Source organism: Pezoporus flaviventris, unplaced genomic scaffold (assembly GCF_033815535.1).
Source record: "Pezoporus flaviventris isolate CSIRO_AGI_PZ_B2104156 unplaced genomic scaffold, CSIRO_AGI_Pfla_v1 ptg000086l, whole genome shotgun sequence".
In the NCBI taxonomy this organism is placed as follows: Eukaryota; Metazoa; Chordata; class Aves; order Psittaciformes; family Psittacidae; genus Pezoporus; species Pezoporus flaviventris.
Window position 1 is genome coordinate 559,416 of NW_026892634.1, and position 25,546 is coordinate 584,961.

At 40.8% G+C, this 25,546-nt stretch overlaps 1 protein-coding gene across 1 annotated transcript; it reads right to left on the reverse strand.

Moving 5' to 3' along the window:
- Positions 1–13,270: 13,270 nt before the first annotated feature.
- MINAR2 (membrane integral NOTCH2 associated receptor 2) lies at positions 13,271–23,311 on the reverse strand. The gene is made up of 3 exons (XM_061475657.1): positions 23,147–23,311; positions 14,317–14,562; positions 13,271–13,505 (listed from the first exon to the last, which is right to left on the reverse strand). Exons 1-3 carry the CDS (start codon positions 23,309–23,311, stop codon positions 13,326–13,328), a joined length of 591 nt encoding a protein of 196 aa, XP_061331641.1. The 3' UTR covers positions 13,271–13,325.
- Positions 23,312–25,546: the final 2,235 nt, after the last annotated feature.

Genomic DNA, 25,546 nt, shown 5'->3' on the forward strand with positions numbered 1-25,546 from the left:
CTATAAAATGTCTTTAACCAGAGCATCTAGAATTTTGAGGGAAATAAACAACCAACCAACCATTCTAAGAAGCATAGGGAGTTTTTAAGGGAAAAGTTAGATTGTGTGTTTTAGCATTTTATAATTGCATTCAAGGAGAAAAAAATATCAAAGCAATTTGAAGAAAACTTTTTTGATTTAAAAGATATGATGTAGCAAAATACTGGAACATGTTGCCAAGAGAAGTGGTAGATGCACCATCCCTGTAGACATTCAAGGCCAGGAAGGATGTGGTGCTGGGCAATCTGATCTAGTTCAAGATGTTCCCTGGTCATTGCAGAGGGTTTGGACTAGATGACTTTTGAAGGTCCCTTCCAACCCAAACTATTCTATGATTCTATGTTTGTGCCAGTAAAAAGTATGTGCATGAAATATCAATCATGAAAGTGGTTCAGCAAACTTCTACAAGGAAACAGTTGCCCTGTTTTAAACGTACATCATATAAAATACATCATGATTTTTACCATCATTGTTTACTTATAGTAGGACTACAAGGTTGGATTGGTAATGTTTGAAACATGCATTTGGCTGCAGAGAACCGAACAGTTACAGAAAAAAATCATCCCATATTTCCTTTCCACCCTTTCATTTGATTAATAAGTAATTTGTGGTGTATTTTGGCTACTCAGTTACCCAGCACATGGTGGCCAAAATTCAGCATAGAAGCAATCCTAATGGAACTAGGACATTAGCTTGTAGAGATCTCAAATGAAAAATTGCAGAAGGTTCATTTTGTGCATAAAATTAAGAAGATGCCACAAAATTTTGCTTTATAATGGCTATATAATTTGAAAATGTCAGAGGTGCTACAAAGTAATTGTACTAGTTTACATTTAGAAGTAACAGTTGCAAATCACTGATATGGGTATTAACTTCTACAGATTACGGAAATTATGTGTTTGAAATTATGCCTATTGTGACCTTTTTTTAATAAGAAAGTTCATAGTTTTCTTAAGCCTAACACTTTTAAACATAGCTCAAAATAGAGTTTATCAATTGAATATATCTTTACACTTATGAGGAAGTGGCTAGATTGAATAGAGAAAATATGAAATTCACAGTTTGTGACTCATATGCATTTAGCAACTAACATTCTTAGAGCAACGGCATCAAGTGTGAGGTCTGGCAAATTTGCTTAGCTTACATAGCTACTTGTATTTTATGCAAAATTTGTAACGCAAATGTTTGCTTATTGGGAAATTGCCATTTACACCAAGGATAAACATCAATCATTGTGTAACAAACTGTAGAGACTATCGGACCTCAGAATAGTTCATCAATTTAACTTGTGGCCTTGGGGAGAGTGTAGACAATTTACAGATTTACAGTCTCATGCCACAGTTTTCAAGAGATATCTCCACATGGGCAAATATTAAAATTTCAGAAGATCACAAGACAAACATGAATAAATTCCTCTGATGATAAAATAAGCCTGTGTGCCTAAGTTATTTTGGATTGTCTTGACTACAGCTGTCTCCAAGAACCATGGCAATGCAAAACCCAGATAAAAGCAAAAAGGCTTTGGATTTCAAAGGCAGTCTAGTTAGTCAGGCGCCTGTTGCACATGGGAACCACTCCATTCAGGCTGGAAGATGCAAGTTTCATGACAGTAGGCTGATCCTGATGAATTTTCGTATCATTTCTACTAAGGAAGTCCACTGTTCTCCTGGGTATCCTGTCCCATTAAAACATTTGGCTTTGCTCTGCCCCATTTGGTGACAGAGCCTTCAGTGCTCCAGCTAAATAGCATTAAATAACACTTCAATCGCTCTCTGTGCAGTTCTGACTGGGACACTAACTTGGCTCAGAGTAAACAAATCTGAAGTGCTCTGCCTCAGGCAGAATGCTGGTGTGTTATTTTAGGTGAAACAGACAGCGTCCACAGAGAAGGCGGTAAGTATACTTTCTAGGGTTTTTTTGCTGTAAGTCTCCTGACTTTTCATGTAAGCTAGACAATTCAAATGGTTCCTAATCCTTCTGTTCGTTTGATCCTAAGCAAAACTGCAGCCTTTGGCTGAGATGATTAACTAATGACCACACTGAACTATTATTAAAAAAACACTCACAACCCAAACAACTTTAAATGCCACGTGGTGTCTTATGCCTCCAAGCTGCTATCGCATATGCAGCAGCCATGGCAGAAGGGGGCTGTGAAAATCTGCTTCATGCTCTGTGAACAAAGGCAGGAAAGTTCCCCACGGGCAAGAAAGTTAAATTGCTGATTCGCCTCCATTAACACACCAGCGACTTTAAAATCATTCCTTAAGTAATCTCTTCCATCTCTTCTATTATGTAAAGTTCTTTCCAAATGATTGGGGCCTGGGCACTTCAGAAGCGATATGTAGGGGTATTATCTGGCCACCCAAAGGAAACAGACACATGGAGTCCTGCAAGAGGGAATGAATGCACCATTTATTTTGAGTGGACTGATAAGACTGACTTCGATGGCTGTCAAAGAAGCAAAGGGGCAGAGAGGTAGAGGGGAGGGAAAGAGGAAAGCCAACAACCGACCAAATTAAACTTGTAAGGCTGGAGACACACCTGACACACCTGAAGGCATAGCTGTGCAGTACAACAGGAAAACATTTGAGGAGAGGAGACAACCCTTTCCTGCCTTTACCTGGGACACAGACAGTAAACAACACTAATTATATATATATATATACACACACACATATATATAAAATAACCTAAAGATATTTTCAAGATTCCTTTGCCTTTGCTGTGTCTATTTAACTAATCTTATTTCTGGCTTCTTTCATTCAGCAAGTCACCACTAGAAATTTCAAGGACAGAGCTAATAACTTTTTTCTTTCAACAATATTTTAAACAGATTTTAGCTATTCAGCAGCTAGTACAATCTAAAATCACATCGAATGAACCATGCTCTGTCATTTGTAGCCTTAAATTGCTGCCAGAGTAAGAAAAGTGATTAATGTCCTAAAACAATTGATACTGAAATCAGTAAGTATGGCTTATAAGTTTTTTTTCCTTTGCCCAACTGAGTATATATCAAGATCTCTGCTACTGTCTTGAGAATAGCATTCTCCAAACAACATAAGTCTGAACAGTTTATTTTCTGCAGAAGAGCATTTTCTAGAGGTTGACCTCACTATTCTGACATAAGGTAGTTACCTCAATCCTTCTCATACTGTTTTGTTTCCCAAAGTGCAATTTCCTGAGCAGAGGGAAGGCAGAGGATTCCTTATCTGTCTTTTGCAATGTCAGACAGGAAATTATAGATTCTATTGAAGATTTAAGATTTGTCATTCTCTTTCATTTATTTAGCTTTATTCTTTCAATTCTGTGGCAGGGGGAAAAGTCATATCATCACTCTTAGTGATTCAGCTCTTCTGTTTTTAGAGTCATGTTCGAAAGCCTCTTCACACTGAAGAGTGCTCCGTGTGCTGCCTTATGCTTAAACACCAGCTGATGGATCCAACATAGGAAAAACAGCTTCTCCTCCAATTAAGTGGGGGGGGTGGTTTTTGGTCCTTTTTTGTTTTGTTTGTTTGTTAAAAGAGAGCCCACCACTGACACCTGTTTTCAGCAGAGTAATATGTTATAGAATTGTCAGGCTTGAATAAGCTCAGAGCACCACCAGCAAAAATCCTTTGGGACATAAAGGAAGTGAAGAAGCAGTTCCTTGAAGCAACAATGCCAGAGCTAAGAGAAAGAAATTCCTGCTGTTTGCATTTCCAGTGTACCCACTGTTATGTGGAATAGCACACCAAGCTCACTTACTTTTTCACTCTTTATTGCTCTAAATAAAAGAAGAAAGCATGCAAAAAGTGAAAAATAAGCCAAATTACAAAAGACGAGGATGAAAATGTCATCGAGCATCCAGGGACCAAAACGATGCAAGAGCAGGTATCAGGTAACAAGAACTTATCCTTTAGGCATAAAGAAAGTATGTGTCAGGAAAGCAATGGTGCCGAGCAGGCCAAAAGGACATGCATGTGAGCACTCAATCATATTTTTCTTTCCCTTTAAATGCCATCGTATTTATCTTTTTCATTAATTTTCACTGAAGAGGCTATTTATGAACTGCTGGATAACACAGAATGTTAACAGCATCAAAGACTTAAGAATTCAGTTTAGAATAAGGAAGGAAGATATTAGAGACAGTCCTTAGAAAATCTAGGTGTTGCTAAGGTCAGCTGAAGCTGTAAAACTTCATCTTGGGGTGTCTGGGGAGCTGGAAAGCAGCTGCAAAACTAGAAATTATCTCAAAATAGCAAGTTTAGTAACTTCCAATGGTAGGAAAACAGAACAGGACCAGTATAACTTTGGTGCTTATAAAATAACAATTTGCCACACAATGTATCCTGGAGAGTATAACCTGAAGCAAACCCACAGATTTCTTCTTATGCAAAAACATAGTAAGAGCTGAGAGTGGAAAGCTCTCCTGAGCAGGGGCCTCTCCTGAGCACAGGAGGCAGTGCTTGGCCCAGCTCTGCTTGGTGCTGACAACAACAAAAACAAGTCCTGAAACACTGAGGAGCGTCATATAATCAGATGAGCATTTCTCAAAAACGACTTGGATTCAGTCACTCAAAAATCCCATTAGACCTACAGGAATTCAAGACCCTATTCTTACTACCAAATCTTTGACTCCATTCAGATTTTTCAGGTTCTCTACCAAAACTGGCACTGAAAACAAGGAGTCTGCATCGATATTTTTATTTTAAATGCCCTCCACCTTAGTTCTGCTCAGGATGTCCAACCTACTGTCTGTCCAAGCTCGAGGGACCTCACCTTCTCTTTCCACAGGGCTCTACAGTACTTCTATAAGCTTCTGAACTCAGACAATTTTTTCCAGATATTTCTGTTGAGGCTTCTATATGGAGGCCCTAAAGCCCTGCCAGAGCAAGTGATTTTCTGCTGTACACACTGCAATGTGAGCCCACGCAATAAAACGTGCTTGTGTTCATTTCTGGCAAGCATTTGCTGGTACACTGACAGCAGTGAATTCCTTCCAAAAAGCTACTTTCCTTGCCTGTCATTTCCCTATCTAGGCCATAAGCACAGTGCCTGTGATTATATACTTTAACAGCAGTCTTCAAAAGAAAAGCCACTAACAAGTTTCAGGGGTTTGAAATTTTTATTTGAGGTGTGCAATGTCATGATACCTTAGGAGAAAATAACGGGGTTTATAAAAATGGGGTTTATATTTGCAGATTTTGTTAGCAGTAAGTTTTCTCAGGGTGCATTTCATATGAAGAAAAAGGTTTAAATCACAATAACCACAATAAAATATTTTGTTGATTTTTTCTTTTTAATATAAAGAATGGAAGGATAAAAGCAAATATCAGTACTCTAAAATTAAGGATTAGCATTCTTCTCCCTGGTTCTGTTATTTCAACATAAAGAAAAAACAACGAACCAAACAAACCATCAAATTAAGCTTTGAAGAAAAGTTTAAGGATTTAAGGAACTTACAGAAAATATATAACGCAACAGTAATCACACATATGTTCCCTGGTTTCCTTTTATCTAGAGAATAGCTGTTTTCTTAAGACTTCACTTTTATTTTAACATAAATTATCACCTGAGGATTCTAGCTATCGTTGGAGAGGTTATTCTAAGTGGAAAACAAATTCATGTTATTTCATCAAAAAAAGTAATTTCTAATGTAATAGGGCTTATTGCCTCATTTGGTATGTTAGGATTTTTCTGGAAGAAGGTGGATGTAAATTAGAACCCATTCCTTCAAGATAACACATAGCAGCTACAGGTATGCATTTATAGCTTTATAAAGCACTTGTACGTTCTTCAGATTTTTTTTTTTTTTTAATTTGTTTTATTTTGGAACCCCAAAGACGGAGCCTCACAATGCCAAACCAGCCTGTAAGGAGGAACAATCTCCTGCTTGCTGGGGAAAAATAAAAATGGGGGGGGAGTATTAAGGTTTTGGGCATATTCTGCCAGCATAATTAAAGCAGAACAAAAGCTATGAGCACCATGTTGAATTACTCAGAGCTCCTTAATTTTCTTTTCTTGGAATTGGTATTATGACATTTTATTGCTTTAGCACTATGCATATGAGAAGTGACATGTGCAAAACCAGTCAAAATTATTCACCTCTTTACAGAATGTAAGGAAAATAAATAAATATATAAATAAATGCACAAACACCTACTGCTTCCTTTGCCAGTACTTAAAACAGTGTCTCTATGACAGGCAGCTCTCAGCTCATGCTGCATTCCTATAATTGCCCAGTAGTGAGATTCACTCACCCAGGAGCTGGGTGAGGGTTTAGCGACAGCCAGAGAGACACTGACTCCTGAGGAGTCACAACTCCTCACTCCTCAAAGAGGCTCTGGACCATTGCTGAGCAGCACCTGGTCACCTGTATCCTTCCTCTGAGTGCATTATGTTTCAGAATCTAATTTATTTTGGAGTCTACTTAAAGGCATAATCACCGCTTTGGCCCTTAAACAAAGCTGTAGATAACTTTCAATTGGCTCTCTGTTGTAGCTGCTGGTGTACTTTACCTGTATCTGGGAAGAAACTGGCTGAGGTAGTTCAAGGTAGCAAGCCAGTCTTCTCTAGAGAATATTGAATCACCTGTGATGTGAATACAGTGCACTGAAAAGATGTGTCAGAAGGAGCTGCAAAAATACACTGAATTCTTTTGAAGCTTGTGTGCTTGCCAAGCTTGCATACTGCCAATGTGCAGCATGAACACAAACTGACTTGTGCTAGAAGCAAGCTGGCTCCATAACCTTGAATCTTGGCAACTAACAAAACACACTGTTGTCATATTCAGATACAGCCAGGATGCATCAGTAAGGGTGATGCTAACTTTGTGTCTGAAATGAAGTTTGAGAAGAATGCTGTAAGTATACTGTAGAAGGATGATTTATCCAACAACAGCTTTGCTGAAGTTATGAAAACAACTTCCTGGGCATCCTGGCATGCACTCTGAATGTCATGTATAAAAGGAAAATTAAAAAGGAAGTAAATAAAAAAGGAAAGAGCACTCCCAATTACATAGATTACTCACATGCCAATTTACTAATATACTTGGTTCAGCTTCTCATACATCTAAGGTAGCGCTTATGACATTGTTCATTAAAAAGAAAGAGAACTAACGGAAATTTAAAAATTGAAGGCTCTGTGCTTATTTTGCCTTAATAGCTACTTTCCTAAGGCACACATTCTTTCTCTTAGCAATTTACCACTAACAGTGCTAGCCACACATAGAACATTATTCACTTCTATATCTGTAACTCCAGATTGTCTTATATCCCAAGCACTTTCAAAAAGTTACTATGCTTGCAGGTCAGAAAACAAAACAAAACAAGCAAACAAACAAACAAGCAGGGAAGGGTTGAAAAAGAGAAATCAGTTTTATTAAAAAAGCAAGCATCTTCCACAACAAAGCCATCCTTTCACATCTTCACTAAGGATCATTATGACTTCCCTTTCTGAGGAAGCACTGAGCAATTTAGAAGAGGGAGACCCAAACAGCTGAACACAAAATACTTCTTTAGCACACACCTGTATATGTATGTGTCTTCAGTTGTGCCTAGAAAGAAGCTTTAAAGGTTGAACACTCACTGCACATACCACACACCCACGGGTATTAATAAACAGAAGTACACCAAATTTGAAGCAAATAAACATGACATCCAGTATGTTTGTTCTGTGTGTGGTACACCTGTGTACTGTCAGAACACCCTGCCTTCCACCTTACCTCCACACTGCTTCCTCCAACGAGACTAACCTTACCACAAGCAATAAGAATACCCACAGATGAACCCACTTACAGCTACAAGAGTTTCAATTTACTGCAGCAGCTGCAGCAAATTGATTTCTGAGCTGAAAGTAGCCTTTTGGAGTATTTCCAAGAAGAACACAATCAGCACAGAGGAAACCCCAGAGGGAAGCAAGCCCTCTTTGGAAGGCTGTTTGTCTGTGTTGTCTGAAGTGTGCTGGGTTGTCTGTGAAGCTAAATATGTGGGTGGAAAAACTAATGCACATCAGCTGAGGATCTGCGTGTTCTCCTGAAAATACAGCATGTTGTACTGCTATGAATTAAAACTATTCTACTCTCTGAATGTAACACAAGAACTGCATGTCAGCTTGCTTCAATAATACATTGAAAATATAACTCTGTGCAGGAGTTCTGTTGCTGGATTGCCTTAATAGAATGTCACATATCAGAGGATAGAATGTCCAGTGTTTATTTTCCACAATCAGATGACTTATGTTAGGTCTGGTCTGACTCTCAGTGTGTTGGGGCCAGCATTCAAGCAGCATCAGGATCATTGCAAAGCATCTCCAGCTACAGAGATTCACAAAGTCAGCCTCCACAACAAGAAAATCCTGACAAGTCCCTCTGTCTGGAAGAGGGTTGCCTGTCAGGATGCACCACCAGTGCTGACCAGACTGACTGATCCCAGGGAGAAGTCCACTGAAAGCAGCTACAGAAGAAAGAAGTCAGTGTCACACTGATCCGGAGGATCTGGTCAAAAGCTTTTTACCTAAACAACATGTGCCGTCATACTCCACCTCAGTTCAAACACGAACTACATCTGTACTCCAGCAAAGATCTGCCTGGAATGTGTTTGTGTTTGGGAAGTTATGTGGACAGCTGCCAGCTGTTTGCAGTTGGACATGTCAGAAACATAAATCCCAGCTCTAGGGAACTTAAAAAAAGGAGGGGAGGAAAGGGAAAGGGAAAAGGAAAAGAGGAAGATAGAGAGGAAGAGGGAAGAATGCTTCACAAACCCTGAATATTGCAAGTTAAATCTTTTGCAGATTTAGATTCATAGACTTACACACAAGTATTCCACAAAGAGATGTATTTTTCTCTAAACTATTGTTCTATTGTTCTTCCAGCCAACAGACTGGAAATGGGCACACACCCATGAAACTTGTCTTACAATTCTGGGTTTACAGCGCTGCCAGGCTGCAGAAAAACGAACCATGACATGTCATCTAGATACCCTGAGAGCATGTAGCAGTAGCCTGAGTCTTAACCAATGTCATAGGAGATGGAGTTGGAACTGAGAAAGCCTTTCAATATAAACAGAAGCTCACAGGCACAAGAGCCTCTCCTGTATTTATTAATGCATTCCCATGCAATGCAAGTAATCAGGTTACAGCTGTACAGGTAAGGTCACAGCAGAACTGTGAATCCATATACGTACTCTGGATCTGTATCCTTTGTCCATGAGATAAAGCTTCTAGTGTGTGTATATATAAGCTTAAATCCTACTGAGGTCAAGTGTATGTATACACATTATCTCAGGCCAGGAAGAGACCAATGAATGTGATCTCTGAGATTACTTACTTGGAAGGGGAAAAACAGGTGGGTGGGAAATGCCTATGTCCCATTTTAATGTCATTACCTAGTGCAGTTGTTGTATTCTTGCAGTTGTAAAGGCACTTTTTGCATACACTAAAGATTCTGTTCTCCAAACTCTCACACTTATCCTAGTTCATAAACATTCTGTGATGACTTTTCTTCTTCAGTCTGTTGTCCCAGATCTAGTCTTGTTTCTCTAAGTGATAGTGTTAATCAGTCCAGACACTTATACAATCATATAATCATAGAACAATTTGGGTTGGAAGGGACCTTAAAACGATGTAGTTCCAACCCCACTGCCTTGGCCAGGGACACCTTCCACTAGACCAGGTTGCTCACGGCCCTGTTCACCCTGGACTTGGACACTACCAAGTGATGAGGCAGCTGCAACTTTCTTGGGCAGTCTGTTCCAGTGCCTCACCACCCTCACAGTAAAAAAATTCTTCCTTATATCTAACCTAAATCTCCTCTGTTTAAGTTTGAACCCATTGCTCCTTGTCATGTCACTACAGTCCCTGATAAAAGAATCCCTCTCCAGCATCCTTGTAGGGCCCCTTCAGATACTAGAAGGCTGCTATGAGGTCTCCACACAGCTTTCTGTTTTCCAGGCTGAACAACCCCAATTTTTCAGGTGCTCCAGCCGCCTGATCATCCTCATAGCCTCCTCTGGACTTGCTTCAACAGCTCTGGTGCTGGTGACACCAGAACCGCACACAGTACTCCAAGTGGGGTCTCACAAGGGAAGAGCAGAGTCACCTCCTTTGACCCTTTGAGGTCATTATCGTTTTGATGCAGCCCAGGATACCATCATCACCATGTCAAGTTTCATCAATTTCCTGTCAGTAATAATTTTTTAAAACAAACAAACAAGCAAACAAACAAACAGAAATCAAAACACTTCCCCCCAGCCCCCCAAACAACCCACAGGAAAAAAAAAAAAAAAAATCAAAATCCTCAATGTAAAAGGGGCAACACAAAGCAGTCTTACGAATCCAAAATTTCAGTTGCTCTTGTACAACACATGTGAACTCATTCACCAAGTAGTTAAAGAAAGGGGGTCTCCTTAATTAGAATCATAGAATCAACTAGGTTGGAAAAGACCTTTAGACCATCAAGTCCCACCATTACCCCAGGCCTGCAAAGACCATCACTAGACCATGTCACTGAGGGCCTTGTCTACACGGTTTTTGAATACTTCAGTGACAGTGATTCCACCACTTCCCCCGGAAGCCTGTTCCAATGCCTGATCAATTGTTTTTAGACTAAGCACGTGGTATGAAAGATCCCAAGGCTTCACACTCCCCCTTGAAGAGAGGTCTTTGTTTCTCAGTCTGACAGTTTTAATTTTTAATTTTGTTTGTTTAGTGTGGGGGGTTTTTGCATTGTTTTTTGTTGTTGTGGTGGTGGTTTGGTTTGGATTTTATCCCCCTCAAAGCATTCAATTGTTATTTATTTTCTCAAACCGTAGTGCGCAGCTCGCGTTTAGGCACGCAAGGGCCACCCCCACGAACGCCCTCTGAAGTCGGCAGCAGCAGGCCCCTGCCCTGGCCTCTTCCAGGTCTTGCAGATGCTCCCGCAGAGACCGTTCAATCCCCCTTTACCTCCCTCCCGTCTCCCACACTAGCGTCCGCACAGGGCAGTCTGCGCACGCGGCGCGGGGCTTTTGTGCCCGCCCGCCCATCGCTCTCTGCCACGAGGTGTCAGCAAAGGAACCTGCATCGTAAGGGCGCGAGCGGGAAATAAAAACCAAGAACCACCCCCCAGAAGAAAAAAAAATAAAATAAAAATTTCAAATGACTTCAAACCGGCACCTCCGTGCCTGAGGCGTTTTTCCTCCTTTCTGACTCTCCGCTAGATGACAGCGGTGAAACCAGGCTGACACGGCCAGTAATGAGCTTGTGGAGAAAACGGTTTTATCCCTACTGCTAGGCCCTCAGAGGGCAATGCAATTAAGAAACTTGCGTTATTGGCTGTTTTCCTGGAAATTACAGAGCCCTTTACTTTCAGGCTTCCCGCCTGCAGGCCTCAGTAATTTACAAAAATACAACTCTTCATTGTATGCAATGCATTTAAAGCAAATGTACTTAGGGTGGAAAAAGCAGTTAGGTATTGTTTCAATGTGAATAATTACTTCATAATGTCAGCTATTAGTTTTGTAAAATGTTCCCAAGTTCTTACTTTCATAAGCTGAATGGACCTGATTTTTCAGAGCAAACACCCCTCTATACTGGAACTGTGGCAAGCCAGGAGACTGAGTTCCAGTGAACATTTACAGCAATGTTGTTTTGTAACAAGGATACTAATTTTATGCCAATGCATTAAAATGCTGCTACAGTTCTGCTGTTGGCTTCTTGCCGGATTACAGCAGTAAGCTGTTTTAGCCTGGGTGTTTGAACCGGCCCAAGCTAGGCTAGCGTCCAAGTGGTTATGGCACAAATGAGATTCAGACATGGACCAGGTGACGAAGGAAGGAATTAAATACACTTATCTTACTGTCACACTGTACTTGATGTTGAATCCATCCTGATCTGACTTAAAGCACTGCAAAACTGCTGTAAGTAGGACGCATGCTAGAATTCAGATGTGACAATGCATAGCTTCTACCTTGGTCCTACTCCTGACCTACTCCAAAGCAGATTTTTATGAAGACAGGTAGATCTGTTATAACCCCAACTTCCCAGCTTTTGTGCATCTGTGAGATTCTCTTGTGTCAGTGAGGGAGATCCACATCTCAACAGTGTTCATAGCTCCTTACCCTTATGTAGAGGGTATAAAGGGTTTGCAACACTCATTTTTCAGAAACGAAATCAAATTTCTCTGTTCACTCACTTTTTATTTTGTCATTTTTCTCACGTTTTCATTCTCCTAAATTATGCTGAATTTATGAACTTAATTGTCTGAGTGCTCTGAACATTTCCCTTTGTCCTTTCATTTACAAAGACAGACCCTTTTTCACAGAACAGTTATGTAATTTTTACCCTTTTAAGGTGTATCCCAATCCCAGTTTATACTCTACTACTCCATCAATTTTGCTTGAGCTTTTGATATGTCAGATTAAAAAAACATTGACACTCTGTTTTTTGGATTGACAGAGATTCTATGTGTTCAAAAACCACGACACAGGCATGAAGAAATACTATCTCAGGTCTCAGGCAATTATTTTGATAGAAGCTCACTGGTCTATCTTTTGGGTTTTTTCTCTGAAAAAGTTTAAGAAAGCATTTATGCATTTAGGCTGACTTTTTACTAAGAAGTGCTGCATCATTGCAGCAATGCACTCTGTCTCTAAGTAATGTATAATTTGTTGCTTTAGAATTCTTTGGAACATCTTGAATGCTGCTTTATAATACTTTTCTCTATTCCAATAATAAGTTTTTTACTGTCAGGGTGGTGAGGTCCTGGAACAGGTTGTCCAAATAAGTTGTGAATGCTCCATCCATGGCAGTGTTCAAGGCCAGGTTGGACATGGTTTAGCCTGTGGTGTCCCTGCCCAGGGCAGTGGGGTTGGAACTAGATCATCTTAAGGTCCTTTCCAACCCTAACCATTCTATGATTCTATGATAATAGCTGCAATATTAGCTATCATAAAAAGATGAACAGGATGGTAGGTGTTTATTAGAATGATTACTTAGCTGTTTGTCTGTACATACAGTAAATACCATACCATATATGCTGATGCAGATCACTAGTCCAAAGAATGCAGTAAGGAAAGTAGCATATTGATAGTTTTCTTTTTTAATTATACCCATGAGAAGCCATGCTGCTGTGCTCAGAGTATTTGTCTCTTTCCAGGATCAATTCCTTATGCTGCATAGGAACATTGTAAACTAGTGATCTCAAACAAATAGCAATTGTGATTAAAAAAAAAAAAAAGATAAGAAGAAAGAATTCAAATATAACAAGGGGGGAGAATACCTTAATAAAAAATATTTATTGAAAACATTCCCATCAACGTTATTTGGCTGTACTAAGTAAGTAAAATGCTGAGTGTGATTGTGGCAATTAGGATGCAAACAGCTAGTATCATGAGCAGGATAATTCGGCAACATTTCAAATGCTTTTTTTCTCTCTCTTTCTTTTTTAACAAGGTATCATATCCAGGAGTATAAATATCCCCCATCCAGAATTGTAGATCGTTAGGATTTTCCTAAAAGAAAAACCAGAAAATTAACTCAGTTCCTGTCTTGCATATAAAGTCATTAGGACATAGCCAGAAGTATTTTGGCTATCATCAGATAATGATTAATGAATTTAAGGCATCACAACACAAATGCAAAAAACTTTCACTAACATAGGTTGTGCTATGAATGTACATTGCCAGATGCTGCAAATTTTCCACCAGCGAGAATAAAAACCACACTTTTCAACCAGGAACCAAATGTAGGACACCAGCCTTTGAAATGTGATTAAAAAAAAAACCAAAGAAACCATGTAGTCTTCACAAGAAGAGACGTTGATCTATAAACGCAGATCTGAGTCCCTTTCCAAAAAAAGGGAACAGCAGAAAAAATGCTTACTATAGTAACCTTAAAAGGGATTTGTGCCTACCCACAGGCAGACAGGATCCTGCATAGTGTGGATAAGGCTTGGAAAATGCACCTTATTTGATAACAGAATGATTTTATGAACAGTTGTTGAAGTGACTATATAGTGTTTAAGACTCTCATTTACAGCCCTTCCCTATATTAACAGGGAAGCTGAGTTGTGGGGTGTTGCAGTTTAAGATTTTCTCTGGTCACAGAGGTCATGTTCTGCAGAACTGAAATTTCTGGAGTCTAGCCAGATGTGTTGACATCTTTTCTTGATCAGACTCATGTTAGTGTCATGTTTGTAGCAGAAAATACATCCATATTTACTTCTGGAATCTCACCAAAAGAGCCAAGTGGGTTTCACAGTAGGTTCATGCACCCCCCACATAGCAATTCACTTTGTTTAAACAGAGTGCAACAGTGAGTTACCTTTATTTGGCTGGCCAAGTTAGAGTGCAGTGAGTGTCTGTCATAGTCTTGCACAGTCCAGGAAGGGGTCTTTTTCTTCTCCTCCAATTCATCATCCACCTGGATATCGCTATACAAGGGGTTGCTTTTGATAGTGGATTTCAGGGTGACGGGGGTAATGTGTTTCCCGAGGGCTTTGTCTATCATTTCTTTACTGACCCTGTTTGAGTCTAAGCCCGGCAACTTAGTGACATTTCTTTTTTCTTTCTGTAAGGCACAATTTTGACCAGAAGTTGGCTTTCATCTTCATTTAATTACAACACAGTCCCCCTTCCAGAATTATCATTTGTAATACAACAGAATCAAAATTACACATGCAAGAATTTTTCTCATTCTGGCAAACATCTGCAGTGCAGTAAGGGAGCCTCACTGTTCACCCTGGGCAGATTTCTTCCTTCTGGGGAAAGCACATGGGTACAGTCTGAACATTAAGCTCTTTTGCAAATGCAAACTGACATTATAATGCCTGCTGAAAGAAAGCCTCTGCTTTAGCAAAACAGTGCTATGAAGCACTGAGGTAGAAGATGTAGTTCTGTTGAAAGCCATGGGTATATGGTGCAGAAGGAGGGCTGTAAGGACAAAGCAGAATGAAGCACAGGGATCATAGTGTGCAAGTGACTGCCTTGGCTGGATCTGCGCCTTTGACAGCAGGGGTGTGATTGCAGTTCTGTTCATGCCATTAAATGCTAGACCTGTGTCAGGATGTCAGAGGACCTTCATTCAACTGAGGAAGAATTCTTAATTTGGGCACTTTCAGAACTCAAAGGTAATTAAATATCTGAGCAGTCTCCCAGCGACAACAATTGTTAAATTGGACAAGGGATGAGGATGAACAACCCTAGTGGAATCACTTTTTTTTTGAGAACTCGCAAGCTGCTGCTTAACACAGCACTAAGAGCCTCTTCAGAAGCCAGTAAGACATTAGTTACCCTATTTTTTGATCTGTCATTGCACAGAGGAATACAAGCAGACTTTCCAATTCAAGCTGTTCAACATTTTGGTTCACCACAACCTTCTGTCCCTGAGACTTTAAATTAACCTGTCTCTGGTGTTCTGGTGGTGTCCCACATTCCAGAGAGACCTGCTTCTGGCAGAGCCCTTGCCTTGCACTAACACCTCTCCTGTGTTTCAGGACTGTTTCTACAGAGCCATCACAGTGCAAATTCAGTTTTCTTCATTAGCAAATCCTGCTTTCCCATTCTCAACTTTGTCCTTAGGAATTTTATATTTGAGAAAAGGAGAGCCTTTGCTTCACTTGGTGGCCCTGAACATCCCCAGCCCTCTCCCACCCTTAGAAATTGCTAATCACACATAAAGTGAGTGCACATAATGAAAAGCCAATTAAGAGGCTGGCACCTGAGCAACTTCCTTCTATGAAAGGATGTCTTTCTGAGGATATTTCATTTATGTCAAGAACTCCAACTGTTAAGGTGCCATGGGCTGGGTGGACTTCAGCAGACAAAGGGCTTGTTGCTGCTGCAGGCACATTCTGCTTGTCCTTCCAGCCCTTGGGATCCCACCTCCACCTACCCATGGGCTCTTAGAGCAGCTTGTATTTCACATCGCCCAGTGCAGGTCCCTAAGCTGATAGCAAACTGTTGTCTTCTTCTGCTTGAGTAATTTTTGCCCTCTTCATGGGCTGGTGAAGCCACTTTCTGTGGAAGCCAGCTGCTACATGTCATCACCTACTTTATGCCTCAGTGCCTGTGATCACACACAGATGTGTGAGTCGGTCTGGGTGAGGCAGGTGTAGAAGGAAGTGAGAGGACTGGTTTCCTTCAGAAAGGAAAGGTGAAGAACTTAAAACAACAGCCTTTGTCTAAGAAACATTAGGAGTAAGCATCATGCTGGCATTCTTGTTGCTAAGGACATGGAACTGTTGGAAGAAGTCCAGAGAAGGGCCACGAGGATGATCAGGGGACTGGAGCACCTCTCGTATGAAGACAGGCTGAGAAAGTTGCGGCTGTTCAGCGTGGAGAAGAGAAGACTGCATGGAGACCTCATAGCAGCCTTCCAGTATCTGAAGGGGGCCTGTAAGGGTGCTGGGGAGGGACTCTTCATTAGAGACTGTAGTGATAGGACAAGGGGTAATGGGTTAAAACTTAAACAGGGGAAGTTTAGATTGGATATAAGGAGGAAATTCTTTTCTGTTAGGGTGGTGAGGCACTGGAATGGGTTGCCCAGGGAGATTGTGAATGCTCCATCCCTGGCAGTGTTCAAGACCAGGTTGGACGAGGCCTTGGGTGATATGATTTAGCATAAGGTGTCCCTGTCCATGGCAGGGGGGTTGGAACTAGATGACCTAAGGTCCTTTCCAACCCTTATGATTCTATGATTCTGTGAAATTGTGCACAAGTGACTAAGCATGTTTCCCATCAATAATTATCATTAGTAGGTGGGTGGATCCACAGTGCTCTCCCAGTCTATCAGTTCATAATTTCCATAAGTCATTCCTTAGCCTTGACATATCCCCTGACAATATTACTCTTTGCATTGCAGTTACAGCTGGCACTGAAGCCCTCTGGGTTGTACTGGCCAGATTTCAGCTGAGCTGGTGTTTTTATGTCATTTCTTTCTGGCTGCATTTTATTTTATTTTATTTATTTTTTTTTTATTTTTTTAATTTTATTTTATTATTTAAAATTTGTCATTGACCTCAATGATGCTTCCCTCAGGCTTGCTAGATAGTTGAACTTGGAGAACATTTTGTTGAAGAACGTGAACTGTCTCACCAGGGGATGCTTGGTCTCCCTAGGCTAAAATGTTGTGAAAAGAAAGCAGCTTGACAGTAATTTCTAAAGCTGTTTTAAATAAAATGCTCCAAATCTTGGAATAGATGGCGTGATGCAAAATTTGTTCATAAAGAGAGTGCTTTGTGGCAAAATTTTTTCCCCCCTTCTGCCTGTAGTACCTTCCTTTTCACAGGCACAAAAATAGTAGAATATGGGGAGTGGGGAGGGGGGCAATGGGGAGAAAAACAGGGTTTTAACATGAAAACTGGACTTGAATTTTGGGTAGGAGATAGTTTGCAGAAGTTTTAGAAAACAGACACTGAAGTGCCAAGCTAATAGGGAGAATACACTTGAGTGCAGGCAAATGGTTAGTTATGAAACTTCTGCATTTCACAGGACAGATGTCCTAGACACTAGTTAGGGAAAAGGAAGCACAGAAGCCTGAAGCACATGCAAAAAAAAAAAACCCAAACCAAACAAAAACCAAACAAAAAACCCCAAAGGTTTAGGTCCAATAAATTGTACAGAGAAAGGTGAGGAAAATTGCATGAAACATATGCACTTAAAAAAGCAGAGAAACAGAAGGTTAGATAATAAAAATGTACCTAGTAGTAGTTCTAAAAGAAATTGTACTTCTTTTAAGATTTAACACATCTCCCAACAATTGTTACATACTTCTATGTTTTGATTCTGATTCATGAAACAAATATTCAAAGAAAGAGGGAAGTATTGTAAACCTAGGTATCCATATGCATTACAGAATTTATATGGTATACACTGTGTCTAAGAAGGCAGGGTGAATAAGGCTGGAACACATCAAATCAGAGGCAATTTATGCTACTATTTGCTGAATGAAGAAGGGAAAAGCAAATACTCATAGCAGCAACTATGAGAAACTGTAGATGAAACGTGTTGATGAAATACTCATTTAACAAGACAAAAAATGCTCAACTCTGCAAACATAGCTGTGTTTAATGTACATACAGCTTCACGAACGTGAAAGCTGTTATGGTATGGAACTAGATGATCTTTAAGGTCCCTTTCAACCCAAACCATTCTATGATTCTATGAACTCATGTTTCACTGAGAACAGTTTGTCCCTCTTCAACAGACCCAGAGAGCTGGCATGTACAGAAAAAGGATTCTGTAAAAAGCCTGAAGATCTATAGACAGTCAATGTTAGTTCCAGTTCCATCCCTGGGTGAAGATGTGCTTACTCCACGTTTTTCTTGCTGATTATTTCATAATACACATAATGCATACAAGTACATTACAATATATATAAATTAAAAAAATTAAAATTATAAAATAATCTATATTGCTAGGAAACATTTTTATCTCATTTTTCTTGACTTTATCCTTTTGTTCCCTGTTGTTCAGTTGCTGTTGTTGCTAACACTGAAATAACCTGGTTGTCTAACTGTTCTCTCCTCAGTCTGTGATAGAGACATCAAGCTAATTACCCACCAAAATTAGGACATCAACAGTTAAGGTTAGGCCTTGGTCTCAAGCCTATTTACCTGCAAGAAGAAATCAAAGAGACACCTAAACAGTTAAGGGAATTTACTTCCTGGAAGTAAGATTTGTCTTTACTCCCTCCCAGGAAGAGTTAGATTCATGTGTCCCATGGCCAGCCATGGTCTTGAGCTGCTGCAGAGGGAGGTACTCAGTGAAAGTAACAAATGCTGGCCGTGGGCAGCTATGCCTTAACATTTTAATGAAGGGAGTCTTAAAGAAATTTAGGGCCATCAGATACTGCAGGATTTGTTTTGTAACAATTTCATCAATACTAATGAAAGTGAATAGCAGACTGATTATTATATCTGCTTGTAAATTGCTTAAGACTATAACCCTCTGTTGTGTAAAAGCCTTGTGACGCACCCTGGAGAGCTCTCCCAGCACTTGGAAGGGCATTTTTCTGATAGAGGCTTGTTTCTAAGACAGAAAAAAGGTCTGGCAGACAAAAGGCTGCCAAGTAGTAACCCAAGAATCACTGTAATAGTATACCCTGTGTAGGTATTGCTAGGCATCTGGTCAACAAAAAAAAAGGTCATTTATCAGGATAAATAACTATTAGCTCTTTAGAATTTCCTAAACAAATCCGATCTCATGTGAATAGCAGTCAGAAAGCCAAGGAATAGCTGAAGATACATAAGTGGATCTGAAAGACAGCAGGGCATACACCTCACATCAGGGATTCCTGGGAATCCACAGTGAGTCCAGAGGAGCCCAGGAAGACGGTCAGAGGACTAAAGCACCTCTACTATGAAGATAGGCTGAGAGAGTTGGGCTTTTTCAGCCTGGAGAAGAGAAGGGTCAGGCGAGACCTTAGAGCAGCCTGCCAGTGCCTAAAGGGGGTCTACAAGAAATCTGAAGAGTGATTATTTACAGAGGCATGTAGTGACAGGACAAGGGGGAATGGCTTTAAACTGACAGAGGGAAGATGTAGATTAGATATTCAGATATTCAGAAGAAATTCTTTACTGTGAGGGTGGTGAGACACTGGTACAGGTTGTCCAGAGAAGCTGTGGCTACCCCATCCCTGGCAGTGTTAATGGCCAGGTTGGGTGGGGTTTTGAGCAACTTGGTCTAATGTGATATGACCCTGCTCATGGCAGAGGGGTTGGAACTGGATGGTCTTTAAGGTCCCTTCGAAATCAAACCATTCTAGGATTCTGTGATTTTATGAATGCATAACTGAACTGAAGGGGATCAGAACTGCTTGCAAAGACCTAAGGTAGCATCAAAGCAACCTGTCAGGGAGCCACCTGACATGAATAGGAGGAAGATCACTAGATGGCTATAAACACTTAAGCTAAATTGACAAGGATATTTAAAATAGGCATTCATATGGACTCAGTGCAGCACTGAGAGTACTTCTGTCCTCATAGCGAGTTGTTTACCCAAAGAAAGCTGTTTTATCTGTCATTGGTAATGGAATTCTGCAGGGTTGTGAGTGCAATATACAAAATCTTCTGCATGGTGTCAGACAAAAGCTCCGGCCAGCCTTGTAGCTGGGTCTGATTGAGGCCAGTTGCAGATGTCTAGGCAAGAATAAGGGAAGGAGTGGAAGTATGTAATGCACCCATGAGCCAGGGGATAAAAAAAGTGACTGTAACTGAGCACCTACTTTGTGCTCAGTTACCTCTTGTCCTAGTACAGTGAGGAACAAGGCAGGACACAGGTATTAGCTCAGACGAGAAACCAAGAGGGGTTAGGAGTAATTAGTGTGATAACTGTAACACCCGCAGGCCACAGTTTGTTCACAGTTATGAATTCCAGAGTAAGAGCAGCATGACAAGGAACAGCATGGTGTTCAAAAACCAAATGCTTCCTGCCATCTTCCAGAAACAGGGGAAAAAAGGGTAAACATAAGCAGGAAATAGAATTCTGAGAATTGCAGAAAATGACAAGGTAGACTACAGGGGAGTCATGCACCCTGGCTATCAGAAGTGGATGTAGGGGATTAATCATCTGGTTTATGCTGAGCGTCAAAACATATTGTGGGGCAGAGAGTCCAGTAGGACCAGACATTTTCAGGGCAATCAGAAAATGGTCATTAGCTAGCCATCTGCAGGAGAAACAGTCTGTGCTTTTTATGCTGCCTTTCACAAGGAAGGACTAAGATTCCTATACTGCTCTATCGTTTGTTTTATTCAAAGTGGACGATGAAAATATACATTAAGAAGGGAAGCTGTTCAGTTTGCCTAATACCGAAGAGGAAAGTAAGTGGGAAAAGCAGCAACTTGTTGGTCAGCAATAAGAATTGTTGTTATGTCCAGTGGCTTTTCATAATGGAAATAAATTTAAAATCTTATAGGTGAAGAAAACATATAAGCACTTAAGTGCACATGCATTTAAGTGATCTCATAACAAAAGTCTGGAAGAGACCCCAAACACGCCACTGAGAGTGGGGAGTCCTGAGTAGCAATAGTTTCTTAAAAATAAAATCGATTTCTGAAGAGGGAATTTAGGCTGCTCTCAGCGTTTAATGACTATGGGAGTCTGTAGGTCACACACATATGTTCTGAAATGAATTCTCCTCCCTTGTCCTTCCCTCTCTCCCCCCCCCCCCCCCCCGTTTCCGTTTCTGAGTTAACTAACCCTTAACCCCATTAGCTCTCTCATCTTAAAGCAAAACATATTATTCCTGTGCCATTAGTTCTTCACTGTGCATCGTGTTTATTCTAATGTCTGGAACTCATCAGTTCTTTTTCCTTTATTTGATTGTCAGCAAAAAGGAAAAAAGGAGGCAAGCACATAAGGGAGAGAGAATAAGGCACAATGAATTTTATCTGGACAGCTTAAATTCACCAGTGACTGCACTCAAAAGTATAGGTTGTGCCCTCGGTTTAACATTTATAAAACATACTGCATTGCAAACTGCATTTCTGGAGACATGGCGGGCACAGACATCTCTTTTGAAAAGGCCATCCCAGGGCTGGGAACAGAATTCCAGGAAAACCCTCTTGCTAGTGGTGAAAGGCAGAGCAAAAGCCGAAAAAGCGCAGGGCTCCCCACACATTTTTAATCCTCCTGCAGTTTTGCAGCCCTGGCTCGGTGACAGTGAGTCCTGTTTAACAATGGGGAGAAGGATCCCTACTGCGGAGGAGGCTCTGTGTGTGGCTGCCTCTCTCCTGCACAAAAGAGGGGCTTAGGTGGGGTGGGGAGCGAGGCCAGCATTGCACCATACCCCATTGTTTGGATCCCGCAGGCTCCTTCCCTTGGTTAGAGCCCTGTGCATAGGAGACAACGGGTGACCATGTGTCCCCCCCTCCCAGCTCTCCTTGGGGAATTGCCAGAAAAGATTATACAATACCAGCAGAGGCAGCTGGAGGCACTGGGGCAGGCAGAGGGGTTTCTGGGTTGGGGAAGGGGCTAGAGAAGGTAAGCGGGAGAGGCTGGGGTGCGGGGTGGATAATGGAAGCGGGTGTCAGGAGGCAGAGGGCTTTGCATGTGGATGAGGGCTGGAACAGACTCTGAGAGGGAGCAAAGAGATTTGGGGATGTGGAGAAATGTCTGAGGGGAGAAGTGCAAATGGAAGTAGCTGGGGTGGGCGGGGGGGGGAGGAAGACCTTAAGGGTCTTTCTCTCCCCTCCCCCCTCAGGTCTGTGTTTCTTAGTCTCCACTTCTCCTGGAGAAGTGGACCCCAACCATAAGGATACTGAGGATGCAGGCCCTTCTCCATCCTTCACCCCCCCCTTCCCCAACTGCTTATGTACTTCTCCATCTGTTGACAAGAACCAGACCTAGGAGCTTTTACTCATTCTAGGGGTGGAGAAAGGAGAGGGGCTCCCCGGGCAGCAGGAAAGGAGCACTGTGGAGCAGCAAGTGGGGCCCAGAGGGGTGTGAGCTGATGCAGCTGAACTGCTGCTGATCCAGACATGAACTTCTCCGCTGGCTGCAGGGCCTCCACTAGGCAGCGCACATTTACTTTTTTACCACGAAACAGCTGCTATGTCTGCATAATAACCTGGATTAATACAGTCAGTGTGTTTCACACTTTCAACAGCTGTCTGTCAGGACAGGAAGGTCAAAGTAGAATGGGAAAAACAAGGCAAAAAAAAGAGGAAGCTGTGGTGAACTCTGTAGACATAGATACACTTGCAAGACACTAGCAAGAATCTGTAATACTCTCTCTAATGTGCCTTTTCATTGAGTTTGAAGGATATGACCTGAATTTCAGATTTAAGTTGGTTTGTTGTTGTATTTTTTTTTTTTCTTTCTTCAGAGAAAGTATGCCATTTGCCCCTTTAGGACAATTAATCAGTATTTGACATTGGTAGACTTTCTGGGAAATGCTTTGAAAACATTACAATGAGCTGTAGAAAGCCTAACATACTGAAATAAAGTCAGCACACTGCCCTGAAGAGAATAACTCTTCTCTTGGAGCCTGATCCTACTGAAGTCAATGGGAAAACTTGCTGATATATTAGTGATGCAGATTCAGAGATGCAGGAACCTGAATCCGCAGCTGAAGTCTCAAACTCATTTATCTTCTGATCCCAAGAAAAGAGGTAGAAAAATCAGGAAAAATGCTAGCTTTTTTTAGACCTTACCTGTAAATAGACCCTGTTGTGCCACTGCTGCACTCCAGGTAAAGCTGCTTCTGGGAATTTTGCCAGGCTGGCTTGTAGAAAGGCAGAGTTTTTTGCCAAAGACTTCACCTCCAGTTGCAGGAATTTATCGGGATGATTGTTGTTTGGCAAAACAGAGAAATCCATATTTCTGCCCTGTAGAGTAACAACGAAAACAGCCCCAGCTTCTGCTTCCTGGCTGTGCACACTCCTTCTATTATTAATGATGTGAAGAAGGATACGACAGTTTCCTGAAACTGTATCTGACCCCTGTTTGGTGTCAGGCTCACTTATATCATCTACCAAAGATAAAAGATTGTTTAGAAGCAGCAGAGCAGGCAGGACATGTTTCTGTAAGTGCCTAGGGTAAGTTTTCAAGTTCAAGGTCCATTTTTGATGGACACGTATGTGTTCATTAAAGCTAACAGAGTACCAGTGAGTAGATGCATGAGACACTTAAATGCATACCAGCAGTTCCTCAAGTGACCTGCCAAAAATGTCAAGCTTACAATACTTCAAAGTAAGCTTTTTCCCCAGAAAATTAGGAGCAGCTCCCAGTCCAAAGCAAGTCCTCCTGTTCTGTGCAGCGCTAAGAGGCTCCATTGTGCTGTCTGGGTTGGTACCGTTTACCATGACAGCTATGACAGGCATTTCCTTAGGTTCAGGGATTTCTTTCACAGTAAATTCTTCTTGACCCTGGGAAATATTAGATTGTTTCAAGCAACTGATTACAGAAGTTTTCAGGGAATTGATTTTGCTGACTTGAATGGTATAGTCTGAGACCCTGTACTTTTATTATTTGATGTTGAGATTTGATATTTTCATCATGATTTTGCAAGTCTTAAGGTCTTTTGGCTTTCATCTAATGAAATTCTCCTTCTCATCATGACCATTGCTTAAATCAGCAAAAACAGTGTCCCCATATTTATTTTAACCTTTTTTTCAAAACTTTCTGTTTTTTTTAAGATACAATTTCATTTTTGATTACACTACCACAGAGAATAGGTTTTTGAAAGTTCATTGTTTAAAGCCCAGGAAAATCTATCTTGGATCCAATTAGTGCTGAGAATTAGCGCGACACAAAAATTTTAACTTTGTACTTAGAGAATCAGACCAACCTACTTTCCTTACAGAAGGTTGCTGAAATTTAAAAAGAAAGTAAAACCAGGAAACTATTTTTTAAAATTTTGTTCATGTGAGATCCTAATTTACTAAATGAATACTTTCATATACATGTAAGTTAAAGCCTTGTCTTAGAAAGCTCATGATTTTTCTCTGCATGTATTGGTTGGCAAATATTTTACAGCATATTTGTTAAGAATTATTAATCTGTTCACTTTCAAGCATATACTCAGAGTATTTGTGAACAGCCTCAAAAGAGGCAGTAGTGAACATGTTTCTAGGTAGCCTTGCATGCTTCTGGGGAACCTGCTGCCTCATTTGGTATTCTTTCTCCCCAGAGTAACGAAGCTCTGAATCAGTAAGGAACTACCACGAAGCTGCTGATTTAGACTTACCATAACATGTAGTCTTCGATTTTCCATGTGCAGAGCTTGGACACTAATAATTTGTGTTCTAAAATAGCTGAGTATATGCAACCAGCCGTGCCTTCTTTCTCACCGTTTCCAGCATCTTTCTGAATACAGGATTCTTCTGTGCTACTGTAACATATGATGTTGGTGCGTAACATATGATGGTGTGCATATATGTGAATTTATTTACAACACTGCTTTGGTTCATTAGCCATGACATAGGAACATAAAAACCCACCTCACCAGGTCAGACCCCCCCAAGCACAGGATCTATAACTGTCTGAGAAAGGCAATAAGAGATGCTGTTTAGGGAGACTCTATACACCTGTCTACTTTCTGCTGTTCATTCTCCTTTTATTCCCCCAGAAGCCACACAATTTTTTTTGTGCTAGAGTGTCTCTTCCAAGGCCTTTTCATTGTCTATTTATGGACTTGTTGTCCATGAATTTGTCTAATTGCTTTTCAAATCTTCTGATACTACCTCCTGTGGATGCAAGCTTCAGAATTTTATGGCCATCTGTCTAAAGGACTTACTTTTATGTATTTTAAATTAATTTCCATACTAGTTTTATTGAAGATGCCCTCTGTTGTACTGCAGGATTTTAAGAATAAAAGCTCCACGTGTGGCTTATCCATCACCTTCAGGGGTTTTTAAACCTTAACTGTGCTCATCTCATGCTCTTTATCTCCAATATGAAGTATCAAATTTTTCAGTATCATCTCATAAGCCACCTGGTCTGTCCCCTTGCTCATTTATTTGCCCTTTTTTAACGTGTTACAGTGTAATTCCATTTCATTGTTCATGAGAACACAGCAATCATAAATGAATGCAATGATCAAACTGAGGGTA